Source organism: Eucalyptus grandis, chromosome 7 (assembly GCF_016545825.1).
Source record: "Eucalyptus grandis isolate ANBG69807.140 chromosome 7, ASM1654582v1, whole genome shotgun sequence".
In the NCBI taxonomy this organism is placed as follows: domain Eukaryota; kingdom Viridiplantae; phylum Streptophyta; class Magnoliopsida; order Myrtales; family Myrtaceae; genus Eucalyptus; species Eucalyptus grandis.
This window is the reverse complement of record NC_052618.1, coordinates 55598207-55616483: the sequence shown is the minus strand read 5'-3', so window position 1 is coordinate 55616483 and position 18277 is coordinate 55598207. Positions and strand designations below refer to the sequence as shown.

The window sequence follows — 18277 nt, the reverse complement described above, 5'->3', positions numbered from 1 at the left end:
GTGGCCGGCGAGGCCGCGCCGCCCACCGCCGGGCGAGCTCGGCCTCGCCGGCGACCGGCCAAAAGAAGAAAAAAATGAAAAAGAAAAAAGAAAAAAATAGAAAAAAATAAAAGAAATAAAAAAATTATCCAAATTTACCAAACATGTTTTTGTTTATTTTTTATTCCCGGAACAAGTTTACAAACACGTATTTTTTATTCAAAAATTGTTCTGAATGTAAATACTTTTTCTATTTCGTTCTAACAATTTTTAAATGTAAACACAACCAAACGCGCCCGTATATGTGCGTGGGAGTTACTACTCGAAATACGATGCAAAAGGTGACCGTGTTTTTAAAATGCAACGGGAGTATTTAATTTGAGGAGTAAAGTTTGAGAGTAGTATTAGCAATTACGATGATATTCTAGCTAGCACTTATCCCGATCCACAGTAGAATGAAATATAATAACGTATTTCGAAAGCGATTGAGCTCTCTGATTTTGGCACGTCGGATAATTTTCAACCCTCGTGGATTTCGTTCCCATTGACCTCGGAGACAACGAGACCAGCTGTTCTTTTTTCTTCTTTTCTTTACTGTCGAAGCCATCTCATCCATGTACAAGCGCTGAAATCAAACAATTTTCTAGAGAAATAACACTTGGCAATTATTTATTTCCATACAGCAGAAAAAATATATAATATATATATATATATTCGAGAAAACCATGAACTGGACTCCATATGGCACGTCAATCAAGGTCAATAAAGATATCGAGAGAGGTCCCTCTGATTTTCGAAGTTTGGTGGCTTCCCACGGCTCGGATTCTCCATTGGCCCAAACTTGATAACATCGATTAGGTTTATGTATACTGTCTGTTAGGTTGATATATATTTATATAATACAGAGTGATGTCTTTCAAATGTCCGAATCCATATTGAACATATATATACTTTTTTTCCAATGAATTCGAAGTTAGAGATTTTCAATCTTTGGTGGTTGAGAGGTGTGTCGGGATTCTCGCGATGATTGTACATTCGACAAGACACTTTTTTTTGGACGTAACATATCATTTTCTTGTACGTTTTCACAAGGGAGGGAGGCAAATATTCACACTTGAATTAACTTTTATCTTATTTGAATAGAAAAAATTATCTAAAAAAGTCACAGGACAATCATATTTTTATTAATTCAATCATAAAACTTTTGGTTGTGCATTCTACAAGACACACTTTTGTTTGGACATAGCATGTCATTTTCTTGTATGATTTCACAGGGTTCTTTTTTAGGGAGGCGAATACTCACACTTGAGTTAACTTTTATCTTATTTGAGTGGAAAAAAATTATCTAAAAAAGTCATGAAGCCATCATATTTTTATTAATTCAATCATAAAACTTTTGATTGTATTAATTGAGTCTTAAATATTTTTATATCTCCCAATTACAATCTAGCCACTTTTAATCAGAAGTTGCTAACATGAATGTCAATAATGTCACATAGGATGGTCAATCTCGATGTTAATTTTTATATCTGTTGCTTTTTTTTTCCATTCCATTCGGCCAACTTTTATTTTATTTTTTATTTTTTTTCTATCAAGTTTGGTGAGGGTTAACTAACCCTCACTGACCATCGTGCAAGGGCCAACAAGAGGAGGGTTGGCTGGCCCTCACTGACCCTCATTAGGCTTGGAATTTTTTATAAAAAAAAGGAGAAAGAAAAAGCAAAAAAAAAATAACAAGAAATTTTTAAAAAATTTCACTTCTAGCCTAATCGTACTATGTAGGATAGCCACCGTTTATGTTAATGATTTCTGACAAAAATTGGTTTTGACTGGATGGACTCAAATGGTAAAAAATGAAATAAGATTTAAGATTTGATTAATAAAATTGAAATATTTATCACTAATTTGATACAAGTACAATAAATTTAGGATTTTTATGATAATTTTTCCAATATACATGTACTATTAATATATTATCGAGAAAATAGCAAAGTGTGTACCTTAATAATAGTATTTGTTTCTAAATTATGTTCGCCAATCCTATGTTAATATATGTCATTTATCGAGCCATTTATGTACTTCCGAACTTATCATGCAAAAAAGGCGGTCATTAATTATGTATTTGTAGAAACTAGTGTAGCATCAACATCCCTGATGTTGATAAGAGGCACTCCCTCGTGCCATATTTAAAGATAGTAACTATATTTTGACAATAGATTGTTCCGAGTACCAACTGTTTTCGGACAACAAAATCGACATGTAATTTGACACAGCTTTATGAACCTAAGAAAAAAGTTTCGGCTGAAGTAATTACAGTATAAAACACCCATCGATGAGGCACGAACTCAGTTGCCCTCGAAAGTAATCGCACGTTGAAAAGTCGGCCATTGTCCAGACGACACGAACACGAACACGAACACGAACACGTACGCCTGCGTCCTTGTCTCCTTCGTTACCTCTCATCTTCCATCCATCCATCCATCCATCCAGAACCAGAACCAGAACCAGAACCAAACCAGAACCTCCCTCCCTCCCTTAAAGGACCTCCTTCAAAACATGTCCATGGCCGTTCTCGGCCACCGCTCCCGTCTCCACCACCTCGCTTTCCTCTTCTTCGCCGCCATCTTCGACTCTAAGTGCACGCTTTCTCTGTCGCCTCCGACGCCAAACCGACAACAACAACAACCACTCCTGCTCACGCTCAAAACCCAGCACGTCCCGCGCCTCTCCTCGTCCCTCCCGAGGACAAGAGCCACCGCCGCCGCCGGCAAGCTCCCGTTCCGCCACAACGTCACCCTCACCGTCTCCCTCTCCGTCGGGTCCCCGCCGCAGTCCGCCACCATGGTCCTCGACACCGGCAGCGAGCTCTCCTGGCTCCGCTGCACCTCCCCGAGCTCGCCCTCGCAGCCCGTCTTCCGCCCGCTCGCCTCCAAGTCCTACGCCCCCGTCCCCTGCTCCTCCCCGACCTGCTCGGCCCGGACCCGGGACCTGCCCGTGCCGGCCTCCTGCGACCCGGGACCAAGCGGTGCCACGTCGTCGTCTCCTACGCGGACGCCTCCTCCGCCGAGGGCGCCCTCGCTTCGGACACCCTCCTGATCGGCCCGTCGGCCCGGCCCGGCTTCCTGTACGGGTGCATGGACTCGGGCCAGAGCAGCAGCCCGGACGAGGACTCCAAGACCACGGGGCTGATGGGCATGAACCGCGGGTCCCTGTCCCTCGTGACGCAGATGGGCCTCGCCAAGTTCGCCTACTGCATCTCCGGCCTCGACTCCTCGGGCGTCCTGCTGCTCGGGGAGGCGGGCTTCCATTGGGTCGGGCCCCTGAACTACACCCCGCTGGTCCAGATCTCGACCCCGCTCCCCTACTTCGACCGGGTAGCGTACACGGTCCAGATGGAGGGCATCAAGGTCTCCGGCAAGGTCCTGCCCCTCCCGAAGTCCGTGTTCGAGCCCGACCACACCGGGGCGGGCCAGACCATGGTCGACTCCGGCACCCAGTTCACTTTCCTCCTCGGGCCGGTGTACACGGAGCTGAAGAACGAGTTCGCGCGGCAGGCCCGGGGCGCGCTGCGGGCCCTGGACGACCCGAACTTCGTGTTCCAAGGGGCGATGGACCTGTGCTACCTGGTCCCCTCGGCCCGGCCTGAGCTGCCCGAGCTGCCGGAGGTGAGGCTGGTGTTCCAGGGGGCCGAGATGAGCGTGCCGGGGCGGAAGCTGCTGTACCGGGTGCCCGGGGAGAGGAGGGGGACCGACTGGGTGTATTGCTTCACGTTCGGGAACTCCGACCTGCTGGGGATAGAGGCGTTCGTGATTGGTCACCACCATCAGCAGGACTTGTGGATGGAGTTTGATTTGGAGAGGTCGAGGGTCGGGTTCGCTGAGGTTAGGTGTGATCTTGCTAGTCAACGGCTTGGCTTGGGTTAGAGGTGGTTGACCTAGAGTGGGACCAAATAGTCCACATTGTTTCTTGATAGGAAGCGCCGTCAATTTATTACATGGTCGATGAATCTATATCATCTGAATCATTAGTCAAGGGAGCCTCAACTAGGCGCTTAGCTATTCCAAATAGACTTAGTTTTCGTGTTTTGTAGATTATTTGATATTCTTTTCCAAATGTGGCTCACTGGTCAGGTGATGTGAGAAGGGGATGCTATTTAGGTAAATAACTTCAACTGTTATATAATTTGTGTAAAGTTTGATTTTAGGTTATCATTGATGTACGTCACATGCATTTCGGATGATTGTTTTTATGAATCGAGAGTAATCATCTCGGTAATCATTGTAATGTGTGTTGAGAATTAGTTTTAGTTTTATATACAATACATCATGTCAGATTTATTCAAGTTTAGTTTCTAAAGTGATTGGACAGGAAAGTACATAAATATGGTGGTTAGAAATTAAATCTTGAGATCACTGTACTTATTTTTGTCAATTCTAGGCTCGGGATGATTGGAAGGCTAGAGATATTATTCTGTAACTCTATTTAATGTGCCGATGGTACACATGTAAGGTCGATCAATCGATTCAGCTTAATACACATATATAGAGAGAGACACACACACACACTAAGCTTTTATGTAATAGTATGATGACAAGAGCCTATTCATCAACTGGGTAGGCCAAAGTGAACAAATACATACAAATTTACGAACTAACAAATAAAATAGGGTTAAAATTATGAAAAATCCTAAATTAATACACTTGTGAAAAATTTATTTTAGATTAATTTGTTGACCATAAAAATAAAAATTAATACACTTATAACAAATTTGCCTTTCGTTAGTTTTTATTAAATTTTACTGTCAAATTGTTGAGTTGGATAATATATAGTAGTTTATGGGTATATCGATTTGGGGTTTTACCCTCCATTTGTCATATATAGGTTTATAGTTCTTCATGGTATTAATTTAATTTGACGAAATGTAATTGATGGTAAATTAGACACAAATATATCAAATTAGGTTTTTGGTAGTAAAAAATTAATTTTGGGCAAATTTATTATAAATATATTGGTTTGAGGTTTTTGGTGTTCCAAAAATTAACGATGCATCGATTTGAAATCCTTCGTATATTAATCTAATAAAACATTTATCTTTGTTTTTGAAAGGAAAAATAGATTTACCGAATGAAATATGGGTCGTTGCATTGCAGAAAAAGCGAGAAAAGGGAAGGAATTGGGGGTCCCTTTTCTGACCGGCTCTGCAAGTCCTCTCCACCTCGAAAATTCGGGACGAAAGCGAACCACACGTACGTGTGCTGTCGTCTGTACTCGATTCGATTCCCACTCGACGGTCCCCGAACTTTTATAGACCGCGTCTTTTGGCAGTATCACCGCCAGTCGCGCCCGTGATCGCCATGATACCAAGACAAAGCCAGACCCCACTTTCAGATTCTTTGGTTACGGACGACAACGCTTTTTAGCTGGAAAGATTTTTTTTTTTTTGTTTTCAGAAATAGTTCTTTTTGGTTTCTACCTCCAAAAATAATTTATGAATAAAAAAATGCGTTTAGTAATTACACAAAATTTTTACTCTTGAAATAAAAAAAAGAATAGAAATACGTTTGATAACGCAACAGTTTTTTTTTATATATTTATTCGTTTTTTATTCTTACTCACAGATCGGTGGCCCGTGGCCGGCCATGGGAGGAATTGGTGGCGGCCGACCGTGGAAGGAATTGGTGGTGGCCAATGGGCTGTGCGGCGGTGGCCAACGACCGGTGACGGCGTGCGGTTGTGGCGGTGGCCGGCGGTCGGTGGTGGCTCCGGGCGGTTGGAGGTGGCCGTGGCAAGAGAGAAGAATAAAAGAAAAATAAAAAAGAAAATTGACTTATTTCCAGAAATTATTACTGGGAATAAGAAGCAACTTTTTATTTTATTTTATTTTATTTCTCCTTTCTGCTCTAAGTCTATTCTTAGGCTAACCTTCTATTCCGAGGAATAGAATAACAATTTACTGTTACCAAACGGATTTATATTCTTTTTTTGTTCTGAGGAACAAACGAACATAAATTCGGAGAAATAGAAATGTTACCATGCGCTGCCTTTCTGTTGCTCCTTACCTACTCCCTCGACACCCGCTGACACGCACGCGCTGGGACCTGTTCCATGGCGATCGATTTTTCCAGCGTCCGGGACCCTCCTTGAACCTTCCGAACTGGGTTTAATGCGTTGCCCGAAGGGTATACTGCAATGCATGGATTGAGATCAGTCTGGGCCTAACTTGTCTAAACTAAACCCATCCGTCTGCCTATCAAGCCTGTCGAGCCTAAGAGGGTGGGCCACCCGTTCGCTTATTAGTCTTTTGCATTTCTCGTTCGTGAGAACACAAAATGTTTATCCCGCTTTGATTTGCACTTCTCTGGTTTCTCTACACCACTCGTATTCTTGTCTCGTTTTCCTGCGAGAGTCGTTCGGAGAACACTTGTCAATGCCATCGTGTCATGTACTGTGGACTCGACGATCGCTATTGTCAAATCGAATGTTGCGTCCGAAATTCGTTTTTTCATCAATATATGTTCATGCGTCGGCCTTTGCGCCATGTATTGTGGATTTAACAATCACTCTCGTGAAATTGCTATTGTCAAATCGAATGTCATGTCTGAAACTCACTCGTTTTTTCATCGATATCTGTTTATGCGTCGGTTTTCGCGCCATATATTGTGGATTTAACAATCACTATCGTGGAAGAATGTCGCGTTCGGAACTCGTTTTTCTCCACCAACATTTGTTCATGCATCGGCTTTTGCGCCATGTATCGTGGAATCAACCATCACTATCGCGGAATCGAATGTTGCGTATGAAATTCGTTTCTCTCACCAACATTTGTTCACGCATCTTTCTTCGTCCCACTAGCCGCCCCACTACGAGACAAGGACTAGCGAATCCTAATTTCTAAAAGCTACAAGGCTGCCTGCCCACTCACCTTTTCCGTACTCTAATGTTCTAATTTAGTGTCCAGTCAATTCCCCAAACATTTCAATACAATATTCTTTAAAAAAAAATTCCAAACGAGTGGAATCACAAGGATTCCAAGTGAATTAGGTTCCCGTCGCGTCGACTTATGAAAGTAAATAAAGGATTATACAATCACGGCGAGTCGATCGCGTCCATGAATGAGGAGGCGGCAACGCTGAAACGACGTCGTTTGAAAGGCCCCGACATGGGGTGCGGCACTAACGCCTAACGGTTTAACTGTTCGCTCCTGCCAGACGTACGAGGAAGGCGTCGGGGGTTTGTCCTTTGAAGAGGGAGACGAGCCCAGAAGCGCGACTCGTCCGAGCTCGACTCAGATCTCTCTCTCCCGAACTCTCTCTCGACTCGGGCCCCCTCCCCCCCTCGATTCCTCGGAAAAAGTCGAAGCCTTTACGCGGAAAGAGTTCGACCGCGATATCGAATTCGGCGTTTTTCCTTCTCTTCTCGTTGCCCGGTCGTATGAGCATGATCCCGTGAGTTTTTTTCGCTTCGATTGATGATACCCTTTTCTTATTCTGTCGTTTCCGTTGATCATTTCGACGCAAGTGTTGTGCTTGACGGATAAATGTGCAAATTTGGGAATAGGGTCCGGAATTGTGGTGAATTTTGGGCTTAGGGTTCTTCTTAATTTAATCTTTCGGTAGCCTTAACATGTTTGGTTTCAACAATTTTTACGGTGTTAGCCTTCGTGCGGTAAAGGTGCTTGCTTTGGCTAATGTGGAGACTTCTGGAGTTTCATGGTTGCTTTGAATTTCATAAGCAGCAATCTTGCAGCCCGCATTTTGTTTGTGCCCAATGTACATGAGATTAGGGTCCCTTCTCTCGTTTGAAGTCCGATGATTATCGATTCCACCTGAAGATGCTCTTCCTTGCTTAGTTGTACGTCATATATATGACTGCCAAGTTTACAATATCCCTTGATATTTGCAGATAATTGAAGGGACGGTTGGTCGTACTAAATTTTTCTTCGCATTCGACCATTCCTATAGCTGTGACTGGTGCTCTTTGGAAACTTGTACGGAGATGAGTTTTGTGTTTCGAGGTAGTAGACCAGATATAGAGAATGGATTTCCAGAATTTATTCCCGAGCGTCGTGCTGTGGTATGCTTTTTGTACTTTAATAATAGAGTTTGATGCTACATTTGATTTCATTGTGTCCTAGCTGCCTGTATCGCTTAAATTTCTCTGTTTGTCCAGCGTCTTCATGCAGCGCGGCCGGTTAAGTCGAACTCCCTAGCATTTCTTGTCACAGGTACATTTGTTGCCTCTAGAAATAATGTTCTTATTTAGGTTTATTAGCTATGTCAATTGTCAATATTATGTGTTTGATTCGTCTGTGGTTTTGATTGTCACAGTTCTCCTGCTATTCATGATTCTCAACTCCAACCAGATGTCACCAAATTTTTTGGTGCTGCCCTAGGCTTTCTAACTGAAGAATTAGTTTTTGTTTAGATGCCTTTCTTATACATTAGCAGTTTGCAATTGATTAATGAGGTCCTCTTTCCTCTCCCTTTTCCAACCTTTGGAAAATTCGTGCAGCTCTGGCTCGTGCTTGGTGTCTTCTTGATGGCAACAACCCTTAGGATGTATGCGACTTGCCAGCAACTTCAAGCTCAGGCCCAGGTCCATGCTGCGGCTGCCAATAGCCTTCTTGGTCATACTGAATTGCGGTTGCATATGCCACCGTCCATAGCACTTGCAACAAGAGGACGTTTACAAGGCCTTAGGCTTCAGCTCGCTCTATTGGACCGTGAATTCGACGAATTAGGTTCCTGTGGCATACTTCGACTTTGATTTTTGGAGATCATCTTTTGTGATTATCATATAATTCAAGATTTTTCATCTTTTTCATGCTATATGTTTTATTGACATTTGTGAGAGGTTGTTAACAGATAAGTTATATTTGTTTGCAGACTATGAAACTTTGAGAGCACTGGATTCTGATAATGTTCCAACAGTTCCGGCAATGAATGAAGAGGAGATTGATGCTCTTCCTGTCCACAAATACAAGGTTACCAGTCTTCCATGGTAAGACTTCACAGGCATGAGAGATTAATCAAATCTTTTTCGTTTTTTCTGGCATTTGTGTTTGTGGGGTTACTCCTCTCTGTTCTTAGCTTTGGCAGTGATCGATTGTAGTTTAAGATGGCCTAATTAATTCTAGTTTCACAATGTCTTTATAGCATAATTTCTTGGGTGGTACAATCTATAAGTTTTATCGTTATGCTAAATAGTCAACCTGTTTCTTACAGCGGTGGCTCCTCTGCGGAAAATGGCTCGTCTTCATTATCATCCGAGGTATTGACTGTACCATCTTGTATTGTGCCGCATAACATCTAGAATATCGCGTGGATGTCCCTCTCTATTTCCCCCCAAACATGTGTCAGCTGTCATTTTTCTTGTGATTTGTTATTTTGCTGTGCGTAACATTAGGATGGTTTACTTATTATCTGAAGACAGTGTACAATCGTAATCTTAAGACTCGTGCGTCTTTATCTTCATGCATTGTTTGAGGTTTGAGCTGTCCAGGATGATGTGCATTGATGACTTTGTTCTTGCTGAATGTCCATGGCTGGATTAGCTTTCTGTGTCCCAATTATTGTAATGGGTTGTGTTCTTTGATCAATGGTGTCAGTGGAGCATGAATGTCTGTGTGCACGTTTTCAGGAGAAAAAGCAAGATGTAGGTGCTGCAGCTGGGAGCATGAAGAGTTCAGATGATGAGCTGATGTGCAGTGTGTGCTTGGAGCAAGTTTCAGCAGGAGAGCTCATCCGAAGCTTGCCATGCATGCATCAGGTAAATCCCACGGTGATTAATTTTTCTTTTCGCTTGGTTTACCAGAATTTTAAGTTTCGTCAATCAAGTAACTAGTCTGCCAAATATCCTTGGTTTGTCGGAATAAGTCAGACCCACAAAATATAATTTTCCACTAACCATATGTGGCTATTTCGTTGCGAAGTCTTATGATAATTTCTTTTGTGGATTGCATATGAGGCATTCTTGTTGTGCAGCAAGAAATTATTTTTGTTGGGATTAGGTCATCGTGAAAATTTGATAGAAATAATGTCTTTATTGATAGATAGGATTTCATACCGAAGGTATCAAGGGGGCACCAGTACCACCCGACTCAAATTTTACTTTATGGAGCTATCAGTTATGTACTCTTCAAGAAAACTAAGAATTTGATGGATGATGTTATTTTGCAGTTCCATGCAAGTTGCATTGATCCATGGTTGAGACAGCAGGGAACGTGTCCTGTCTGTAAATTCAGAGTTGCCTCTGGATGGCGTGAAAATGGGCGAGGAATCGACGCTACATTCATGGTCTGATTAGCGGCAGAAACATTGTTGTACCATTATCTGCTGAAGTACCGATTGTATCGTAGATGTCCGAATGGGTCGATTGAGGCTTGTGCCTTCTGTGATCATCAGTCATGGGCCTTGTGAAGAAGCAGCATTGAGTATTGGCATTTATGCTTTAAATGGCATCAGAGAGTCTTACAATTACGTTATAACAAAAGAACGAAGATTTTAACTAAGTCCTCGTTACACTGTGTTGATGGCTCGGTTGAGTCACCATTTATCACCAATTCATACAATCTGCAACACCAACAGCTCTATGCGCTCTGCAATGTTTTTTGCAATTTCTCTGAATACGAGTGTGGGACATTCTCGAAATGAGAAAGCTACCGTAATCAAAATGCCATTCATCAGAGTCGATGTACTACATACTTTCTCCTTTCTAGTCAGTTTTGCTCCCTCAAAACGAAGCCAACAAGCATAATATAGAATGCTTATACAGTATATCCAAGCACACCATCAAGTATGGGAAGTCTGGTCTTAACTTATATTCCATAATACTCAAGGTTAAGATCCTAGCCAAGTTTAAAAGGCATATGAAGGAAAACTGAGTTATGATCTACTTGAGTATTCCTTATAAAGCTGTTCATTTTGCTTTTCCCTTTCCCTTCCCGTGACCTTTCTTAGCATCCAGCTTGGCTTGAACACGAGCAGCAGCTGCAGCTTTAGCTTCTTCCCTCCTCTTCTTCTCTTCCTCTTTGGTTGCGGCAGCTATCTCCCTTGCTTCTTCAGCTCCCTATGGAGGATTTCAACAATTAAAAACGCTCAAATTTTCTTTTCTAAAGTACTACCGACATCTTAAAAGCAATGATAATTGAAATTTCAGAACTCCACATTTCCTCAAATACTCGCACAACATTTGCTAATATGACTTACTCAAGCCTAGCCTTGTCTTCTGTGACACTGGTCACTGAAAAGCCCTTGCACGGTTTGCATGCAACTAACTCCACCTCAAAAATAAGGGTTGCACTGCATAAGTAAGTGATAAACACATCATACTATTTCTTCCATAAAAATAAAGAGATTTTTCAGGAACTTAACAAGTAAGCTTTCGTCATGATGCATGAAGATGCCATGTTCATATATAGTCAGGACAGCTTGTTAAAAGCATCTAAATACATTGAGATTTCACCAGCCCAAAACTCCAACTGACATTCTGCTTCTCTTTTGTTGACGAACAAAATGCAGGGTCGTCATATGGTGGTCATATATAACGGTAAAGAATTAGAAGAGCAGAGGCATTACTCTGGTGGGATATCGGGTGGAGAACCCGTGCTGCCATAGGCATATTCTGGCTTACATGTGATTTTTGCAACCTCCCCAACCTTACAAAATCAAGAAAGGACATTCAATGGAGACACAATACACGCTTTCAAATTTCAACAAGTTATAAATCCTTTACCTTCATAGTTCTCAATGCAGTGTCCCAAGCACTGATCACCGAGCCCTTTCCGATCTCAAAGGAGAATAGAGTATTGTCTTCATGTGTTGAGTCAAAGACTTCACCAGTTTCAGCAAGTACTCCTTCATAACGAACTGCTCAACAAAAAGACAAACAATCAGACATTTAAGAGCAGCTTTCCACCTTAATGCAGCTATTAGGATTGTCATTCTTACTTTTCAAAATTATACAAACAATGTATTGATGCACTCTCTAAAACCAGCATTATGCTTCTTACCTAACAGGCTTACTATAAGGCAATGAGTTTGAGCAAAGCTATTATGTTGCTGGATTGTACATAGCATCAAGAAAGAAATAGAGTTTCCTATCTACTTCCTGATTTTACTTGGTGTAATTACATGCCTCTCTGCTCCAATAATCAACTTTAGGAGCACTATCACAAGATGGGCAGATAAATTTCCTTACTGTTAACCATCAAGGCCTAGCATTGCATTAGTAATTGTGAACACAAAATCATTAGTGAATTGTCAAAAACTCTACGATGATTGCCACCATCTTATTTGGCCAAAAAATAAAATAAAAACGCTACAATCAAATGAGAACAAAAAATCGGCTGCATCACAACTAACTTAAGTATGGTCTGGTACTGTAAGAATAAAACTTTGCAACTAGTTCGTCAGCTAACTGCAATAAGGTATTGTTCCTACAAGAAAAGAAAATACCAATATACAACACCGAGCCCAGGGTTCATCCAGAAGGTCTTTTCTTGTCTAGGTCAACGTTAAGGATGTCCACTGATAGAAACAGAAGATCAAAGGTACCCTTTTTTCTTATTCCTTTTACAAATGGAACCGTTGCACTTTGCTATAAATTCTTTTTTCCATACATTGATTTGGTGGCTTCATTTTCAGGAAAGTGCCATTTCCAGTAACATATAAAGAACTAAAAGGTGGATACTACTTGATGCCAATGTCAAATAATATGTGGAGTGTTAATTGTATAAGAAGACAAAAAAGGCCTTAAATAAGGTATCAAATTCATGAACTCGTGTCCTCATATGCACACACAATGATTATCAAACATATGACTATCATTTTAATCAGATTAGTTAGTTGCATACCATCAACAAGAGGAAGGGTCTCTGAAGGAGAGACTGCATCCGGTTTTGCTCGTCGCACAATTGTCTTCATGACCCCTCCATCACCCGTCAAATCGATTGCCTCAGCCATGATTTTTATGAAAAGCCTGCTTGTATGGAAAGGGGAACTGAGTTACAGATGCAAGCCAAAGGGCTTCTGTTGGGTCATGATGTGCTGAACATGCTTTGATCCAAGAAGAAGAATAAGAAGGAGGAGATGATGTGCTCGACATGCTTTACAACCTAGAAAATTACAGCAAAACTGAGAAAGGTTACATTTCTAGGTACAAGATAAATAACTGAAAAGTTGAACTACACAACCCGTTGTCCAGAACTTCCAAGAAGCATTGCCAAGTAAGTCATCGAGGACTTCCATTAGTTCACTTCAACTTCAACTAATTAATATTTTACAAATCTTAGCAATCGATGCTTATATAGTGAAATGCACATTTGAAGATCGAAAAACAAAGAAAAGAAAGGCCCTGCCCGATGGGAAAAAGAAATGAAGGAAAAGCTTACTTGGAACTGTAAGCCTTGTGCAGGAGTGACGCCCAGATGCTAAACTTTTCAATTCTTGCATTCAAGTACTTAACTTTTTACCCAAAAAAGTGCAATCAAATTCCACGACGTCATTACATTCGACACAGTAGGAACGAGAGCTGCGGCAATCGGGACAGCTTAATTGCACTCTTTACAACAAGTCCACGATTTAGATTGCCCTAATTGAAAGATTCATCACTCCATTCCGCAAAATTCACACTCTTCCCAAACAAAAAGAACCCTAATTCAACTAATTCCATGCGCGAATAGCGACTATACAAAGCTGATTAACAAATCCATCCGATAATCAAAGCCAAGGACAAGCAACAACCCCATCCTCAAACGCCACGCTACCAACTACCCATCACACCCATCCCCAGAGGCTTAAACTACAATCGAACACCCAAACTCTTGCACCAGCACAGATTCATCTCAGCATCCGAACAACACCCTACTACATCAACACGCCCACCCAAAAAAAAAAAAAAAAAAAACAATTGATGCGAGTATTCAACGCAGAAGAGGACAGAGAGAGCGGTAGAAAACGGGGCGAAGTGATAAGGAAAGAGCGTGGAAACTGACCGGAGCGACGAGATCAGCCACAGCGATCGGCGAAGACGAAGGAGGAGAAGGAGGAGCGAAGGAGTTGAGCGATCGGCGACCGGCGGCCATAAAAGCTGCTACGCTGCTGCTTCGCGGATTCTCTCTCCACTTTCCCCTGCTTTTGTGCATTTTCAACTGCTGGTCGCGGTCGCGGACCAAACGAGCTCCGTTCGGGCGACGCCACGTGGGCCCGCGGAGGCCCGCCGGGCCGAGGATGTCCGGACGCTACCTTCTTCAGCCCAAAATCAAGACTTGAATATGCTATCTCCAAAACAAATCTTAACGTAATCACGTATAAATTCGACCAAAAAAACCTAACAATCGCGTATAAATCATTGTTAGGTTCATTATTGGTGCAACAAGAGCCTTACAGATTCGCCGTCATATGAATGATATGTTTGTTCAGAATTTAATTTTGTAACTAAATTTATATTCGCATCAATAATGCAGCGATGAATATAATCGTACTCTAAATTTTTACTATAATCTACTCTGGTAAATTGAGAAAATTTTGACCTTGTTCCGGGACGAGACAATTTTCTCTATTAAAACTGACTGCATTGAATAATGGATTGCCACCATGGAGTATAAAAATTTATCATTTCAATCTATGGAACTCTTAAAAAAAAAAATTTATTGTATATTTTATCATGTGGCGCTATTCACAATCTTTATGTGATTAAATTCATTCCTTTTATACCTTATGGATGAAATTAACCTCTATGGATTTCATATTTGTACATTTTCCCCTCAAATTTAGCTCTTTTTCATTACGAGCTTCCTTTAAATTTAAATCCATCACTATTTAGGAAATATAATAGAAAGATTACTTCAATCTGAAATATGAATGAGATTAAAAATTTCTTTCAAATTTTTCTCTTATTTGAGATAAAGTTCGATTTTATTAAGTTTTATCTTCCAAGTTTTTGTCATATTGTGAATCGTAATTGTGACTTTATAGCAAAAAAAAAAAATTAAAGAGGTTTTTTTTTTTTTTTAGTCCATTTTGTGTATGTAAAGTAAAGAAAAAATTGTTTGCACTTTGATTTTTTTCCTGATTTTTACTTGACAATGAGTAAATTTAATCGACAATGTGAAATATTTTTTATAGTTTCTCAGCGAGACAAAGTAATTAATTTGTATAGAAGTAAAGATAAATAAAGAAAAAGAAAATTTAGACTTTTGATGTGCACAATGATATTCACTAAAACATGTTCTTAATCATGGCAATGAGAACTATACAAAACTATAAACCCTAAAAAGACCGTAAGTTGGGGTCTGCAACTTTAAGTTTCGATAATAATAAAGGCATTACCTTCATTATTCATTAATACGTGCTTGTTTTCTAGAAATCTGGAAGAGAAACATATTGGTTAACAAAAAAAAAAAAAAAAGACCAAAAAAACAAGAAAGATAATGTTGTAAAGTGTGATAACTATATGCATTTACTCCGAATGACCCGGCGGCCCAAAAAAGAAAGAAAAAGAAAACCCCAACAAACCTCAGTTTTTGGCAAAGTAGAAAATTAGTCTCTACTAATGGACTGCTAATCAATCATTAGTAAAGTGGTGCTTTTACAAAAGCAGGTGCAAGTTCAATCATTTGCAATCTAGGAATTAATGGACGCAAATCTTCAAGCAATCCATGTATCCACTATCCACCGATCGATCGTTTGACTAATCAATCATTAGATGAATCATTCTCGCGATTTCGTGGGGGGCCCGCGCCTTGAAGTCTCCTGCTTTATCCTTGATCTCGTAGGTGAAGTGGAAAACAATGATTAACTTATAAGCCTTGATTAGGCTGTTCTTAGTGTTTTTGGTTCGGTAGCCGAGAATGTGCATGAAAAGAAGATAAAAAACGACAAGGAAAGCCAAGTTTTTCCTTCTTTTTTTAATGGAAATTACATCTCTTCGTTTTGATTTAATGCTATTTGGAATCAATTTTGGGGCCTTAAACTCGATAAATAATCGAGAACCATGCATTTTATTTAAAATGATGGTCAAAACAACTATGCAACGTTTGAATAAGAAAAAAGGCAGATCACTTTTTTCCTTTTTCTTCTCCTACTTTTGACAAAGAAAATCAACGGAAAATGCCTTGTCAAGCAAACTCAGGGAGGCATCTCTCACTCTGGATGATTATCATTATGTGTACGACTCTCACCGTCGGATTGAAGTGTAAGAGATCGCAACCATTCAAACTGAAACCGATGAAAGCATCGTAATGATACGACGATGCCCCCCCTACAAGCACAGGAACATGCCACTAACGGAAGCAGTTGCTACCAAACAGACGTGATGGGAACTAATGCCGCAGGACGAGGTTGAATCGGAGGAGGTGGTCCAGGAGCGGTCAAACTGGAAAGACAGGACGCAGGACGCAGGGCATTGAAAGGGGCTTGAAATCGAAGGAAAGGGCTTCGCAGGACAAAAGGGTCTTCCAATTTCGGCTCTGTACCCTCCCCCCGGGATTTCTTCTTTATAATTTATCGGGCGCATTGAATTAAAAAAGCCCCCCATCGATGGAAGTGGCGTCATCCACGATGCACGCTCCGTCCGCTCCAATTCACCATTAAATTTTCCTGTTCTTTTCTTCTTCTTTTTTCCCAAATCAAGTCGTCACCACCACCACCCGCAATCGAGTCGAGGTCCATGACCTACTCTTGCAACCCTACCTAGCGCCATTAAAGATTATCATTTCCCTACTCGAAGGCCCGCATTTATAAATTATTATTTTAATCGGAATTCCTAGCAGTAGCATTGTCCACTCATGCGCACCAGATCCAAGCATCATCAAGGCGCAACCGCGAGGTCGGTCCTGCCCTTCAGTCAATTCGACACTAGATTCAGCTGTAGTAACGGTTCGTTCGAAGCGAATTTCGGCTTGAATTTAGCTCAAGAACGAGGTAACTTCGCGCGATGTGGTTTATGTTCGAGACGACGATGGGACTTTTTAGTGCAGAAATTAAGGATGCCGACGATGCATCTTCCTCTGTTTCTGCTTCAGCTTCAGAGCTTCAGAAGTTGCAGCTGGGAGGAGATCAGAGCAGCAGAGCTCAGAGCGAGACAGAGCCAATTGCGAAGAAGAACTGAACTCAAAAACATTAATGGGAGGAATCAGAAAGAAGCCAAGAATCATTTACACAGCGGTTTAAAGTCGTTTATTTTCCCAAGTTACATACCACTTACATCCACCTCTCCTAACCAAGCCCCTAACATCAACCCGAGATTTGAACTGGATTAGCGAAAAGAGAAAAACGAGAAAAGAGAGGGGGAGAAAATCTCTACATGCATTGCGCAAAATCTCCACTCTTTATCTTCCTCGGACGCCACTACGGAAAAAAAAAAAAAAAAAAAAGAAACGGAAACTAAACCTAAACAGGGGTCTTCTTCTTGTTCTCAGATCAAAGCCCAATCAAGAACCGTCGCGCAAAAAAGACAGGCGCGAGATCTTGCGAAAAACGAAGAAGAAGAAGAAAAAAGATCCTTCCTTTGGTTAGACCGACGATCAGGGCCGGCTGATCTCAAGAACCCAGGTACGAATCATCATCGGAGTCTTCGCCCGCGGACGTATTTCGATGACAGCGACGGTAGCAGAGAGCGCGCGGACCCATCCGTCAGTCGCCGTACTCGCGCCAGCAGAGCAGCATGGTGACGCAGCGCCTCACGATGTAGAACCTCGCCCTCTGCTCGCTCACCAGCCTCGCGCACCTCCTGGAGAAGGCGCACCTTCTCTGCGACGGCGACCTCGACCTCGACGCCGACGCCGACGCCGACGCCGGTGGAGACGCCGCCCTCCCGCCCCGCGACGGCGCCGCCTCCTTCCGCGCCAGCTTCCACTTGTCGTCGAAGTAAACCGCCGGCGGGCGATCGCTAGCGGCCATGCGGGGAGGCCTCGTTTGTCCAAGAAAGGAAAAATTAAGGTCTGCTTTTTGAAGGGCTGATCAGTTGAATGAAGTCGTCTGTTTCCCCCCTTCCGCTGCAGCGGTGGCGGGATACCACAGACGCCCACAGAGGAGAGAGAGAGAGAGAGATTACAGCGGAGGGAAGAAGACGATGTGACCGAGAGAGAGAGAATATTTATGAAGTGGAGCGACGGAGGAGGAAGACGACGAAACGGAGAGGGAGAGGGAGAGGGACTGCGCCGGGAGTAGGAAATAGTTTCCGAGAGAACATCGTCGTCCCGGGCCACGTCGGGCCCCACCTAGATAATTTATAAAAAATTTATTTTCAAAGCCATAATGATTTTTGAGGGAAAGAAAATTTGAATCGAGACTCTCTA

The 18277-nt window shown here is 42.0% G+C and overlaps 3 protein-coding genes and 1 pseudogene across 3 annotated transcripts; 2 read left to right on the top strand and 2 right to left on the bottom strand.

Annotated features, from left to right (window-relative positions):
• The first annotated feature begins 2527 nt into the window (after window positions 1-2527).
• On the top strand, window positions 2528-4257 carry LOC104454311 (annotated as a pseudogene).
• A 2751-nt stretch (window positions 4258-7008) lies between these two features.
• On the top strand, window positions 7009-10558 carry LOC104454309 (E3 ubiquitin-protein ligase SDIR1). Its single transcript, XM_010069121.3, has 9 exons — window positions 7009-7424; window positions 7882-8052; window positions 8149-8203; window positions 8307-8359; window positions 8491-8719; window positions 8865-8979; window positions 9204-9249; window positions 9619-9747; window positions 10158-10558. The coding sequence occupies exons 2-9, from the start codon at window positions 7975-7977 to the stop codon at window positions 10278-10280; spliced, it is 828 nt and encodes a 275-aa protein (XP_010067423.2). The 5' UTR covers window positions 7009-7424; window positions 7882-7974; the 3' UTR covers window positions 10281-10558.
• Window positions 10559-10628: 70 nt separating this feature from the next.
• On the bottom strand, window positions 10629-14129 carry LOC104454308 (peptidyl-prolyl cis-trans isomerase FKBP20-1). The gene is given in 7 exon segments (XM_010069119.3): window positions 10629-11033; window positions 11036-11046; window positions 11187-11279; window positions 11556-11635; window positions 11713-11846; window positions 12833-12957; window positions 13973-14129. Coding segments are annotated over 6 exon segments (564 nt in total). The 5' UTR covers window positions 12942-12957; window positions 13973-14129; the 3' UTR covers window positions 10629-10896.
• A 2980-nt stretch (window positions 14130-17109) lies between these two features.
• LOC120295531 lies at window positions 17110-18064 on the bottom strand. The gene has a single exon (XM_039316744.1). The coding sequence runs from the start codon at window positions 17877-17879 to the stop codon at window positions 17613-17615; it is 267 nt and encodes an 88-aa protein (XP_039172678.1). The 5' UTR covers window positions 17880-18064; the 3' UTR covers window positions 17110-17612.
• Window positions 18065-18277: the final 213 nt, after the last annotated feature.